We start from the raw sequence: 2,500 nt of genomic DNA, 5'->3' as shown, positions 1-2,500 counted from the left end.
CAAAGTGGCACCTTCACTTGCAAAACAATTGCTGATGTGAAAGTAAAACACATTTAAAACATTTAAGTTAGTAGCTAAGTTTAAGACCTTTATAACCCAAATACTCTAACTTGGAAATATGGGGCTCTATTCTCCCACAGGCCATCGGCGCTATTACGGGCCTTAACCGCAAAAAAACGTGCCTTGCGCCTGTTTCGGCAAGATAGCAATAGGCTTTAGGCTGCCAAATGCGCTTTAGGCCGAATGGGCGTGGCGCAGTCCCAAAGTGGGCGTGTCGGCGCTAAATACCAGCCTAGTGATATCTTGGGACCTGGCGTACATTTAGCGCTTTGCGCTTTTGAAAAGCAGGCCTATTCTGTGCCTTCACTGCCTCTTCTCTGTCACCCTTCTCTCTCTCTCTCTCTGAGTTCCCAGCATGCATTGTGTTTCTCCATTTCGCTACTAAATAGCAACCAAATGAGCCAAAATAGATATAAAAGGTAGTTCTAAATTAATGTGTAATGGTAACACAGCCTGCCATTGTCAACATTTCAATATTGGACCAAATAAAACATCGAAATGAAAACACCACCCTATGTGAAACATATATGTCCTCCTGGGCCTATATATACCCCTTGTCGAGTTAACGTGATTTAGAGAAGTAACAGCGGAACGCGCTTCGGAACGCGCTTCTAATGGCATCTGCTATACTGTGATGTCCCTCCAATAACTTGGCCCTATTTCACATTTAGTTTTACAATAAAAACACATTTATGCAATGACTTGACATAATGTAGGCTATATTTATGTGCATCATCCTTCCTGCAGCAGGCGAGAGAAAATGATATCTTTCTGGACAAACTTTCACCAATCTAATAGGCTATATTTTTCTAGCTGATGCATAGAACATTATTTTCACTTTGATATTGCTATAGTGTAGCGTATTTACATGCTTGCAGTATTTAAACTGCAGTTAGATTGGTTTGAGAAGTTGGATGGAACCATCGAGAAGTGAAGGAGGTGCGTCTAAAAACGTTACATGAAACGTGGATAAGAATGTGAAAAGTCTCTCTGTATCTTGGTTATGTGGGGGGATGTGGCAAGTGAGCTAAACTCCCGAAAAAGTAGAGCAGTGATACTCAACTGGCGGCCCGCGGGCCACATGCGGCCCGCGGGCGCCCCCTGTGTGGCCCGCGATGGAATTGCACACACAATTTTTTTTTTTTTACAGTGCACCTGAACGCAACATGCAAGATACCCGCTGAATAAGTGTCCAAATGTTCATGTCGTTCTGGTCAATACTCCACTTCTGTTATAGCATTTCAGTCTGGAATATGGAATATCTTTCAATAATCTATGATTTAGCTGCTAAATTGTCAAATACCGCCGTCTGCTTGCTACCCAGCCACTTATGTACTGTATGTACTAACTTAACCTAACTAACTATCCGGTGTGCACAACATTGTCAGACTAAACTCTGGCTGACACCCCAAAAACCTACAATCCGCTACAGAAAAATGTATATTGTTTGTTTATTAACTGGCCCCTGGCCTTCTATCATTTCACGAAAGTGGCCCCCGGGCAAAGCAAGTTGAGTATCCCTGAAGTAGAGTATCCCTTTAATCAGGTGTTTTGGAAGTTTTGGAAACTCCCAACCCCCCATACACCCCTCCCCCCACATCCCCCCACACCCCCCCCACCCCCCCACCCCCCACACACACACACACACACACACCCCCCATACACCCCCCCACCCTGACAGACACCAACACAGATCAAACACATCCACCATCCAGGACTTGAGCCGGCTTCTCCACAGTACTCACGTCCTTGATATCATCGGCGGTAATAGCCTTGTTGTGGGAGTCTTGGGCGCCCTCGGCAACAATAATAATATTCAGCCTTTTCTTATAGTCGCGGTTCTAGAGGAGCATAAAGAAGCAGAAGCATTTTGAATACATGACAGAAAATGTTTTGCATTCCCAAAAGCTGGGTCCGGCAATGGGGGATAAACGGTGTGCCAGCCATAGAGCAAATCAGCGGGGATGTTTACATTGACTTCCGGGTACCCCTGGGGTCCACGCATCATAATGGCGGTGAACGGCACAAACTTGACGTGTTGAAGACAAAAACAGACAAAGAAGACAAAAATGGCTCGTTCGTGTTGTGTTGTTGTTTAATATCATTCATAACAACACTTAGAGTAGACCTGAAGCTAAATTAAATTAACGTGGCGTCAGTAGCTCTGTCTGTAACGTTAACGAGTCTGCAAAAAAAAAACTGTGAGTTTGACAGTTGTAAACAAACGTTATTAGCTGGCTAACACTACATAAAACAAACACAGAAGAAAGGCTAGGTACGTCGGACAAGCATGTTTACCAACCGTTTGAACATTTAAATTGAAAGTAGTCGGCCGAAAACAACGAGAGGGTTTGACAGCATTTATTTGACAACACGCAAATTTATAAACCCGCCGCCTTCTGGCAATCTGGCAACCTCTGGACAGAGGTTGACAGAAACA

The 2,500-nt window shown here is 44.2% G+C and overlaps 1 protein-coding gene across 1 annotated transcript in view; it reads right to left on the bottom strand.

Moving 5' to 3' along the window:
- Positions 1-2,500, bottom strand: part of LOC310792232 (ATP-dependent 6-phosphofructokinase, platelet type-like) — a gene marked incomplete at its 3' end in the record, with an annotated part of 173,084 nt that overhangs the window by 141,480 nt on the left and 29,104 nt on the right. The window contains exon 8 of the mRNA XM_083653960.1: positions 1,806-1,901. Coding sequence (XP_083510086.1) covers positions 1,806-1,901 — 96 coding nt within the window. The remainder of the gene's footprint in view (positions 1-1,805; positions 1,902-2,500) is intronic.

This window comes from Poromitra crassiceps, assembly GCF_964638095.1.
Source record: "Poromitra crassiceps genome assembly, chromosome: 17".
In the NCBI taxonomy this organism is placed as follows: Eukaryota; Metazoa; Chordata; class Actinopteri; order Beryciformes; family Melamphaidae; genus Poromitra; species Poromitra crassiceps.
This window is presented reverse-complemented; position numbering and strand designations above follow the sequence as displayed.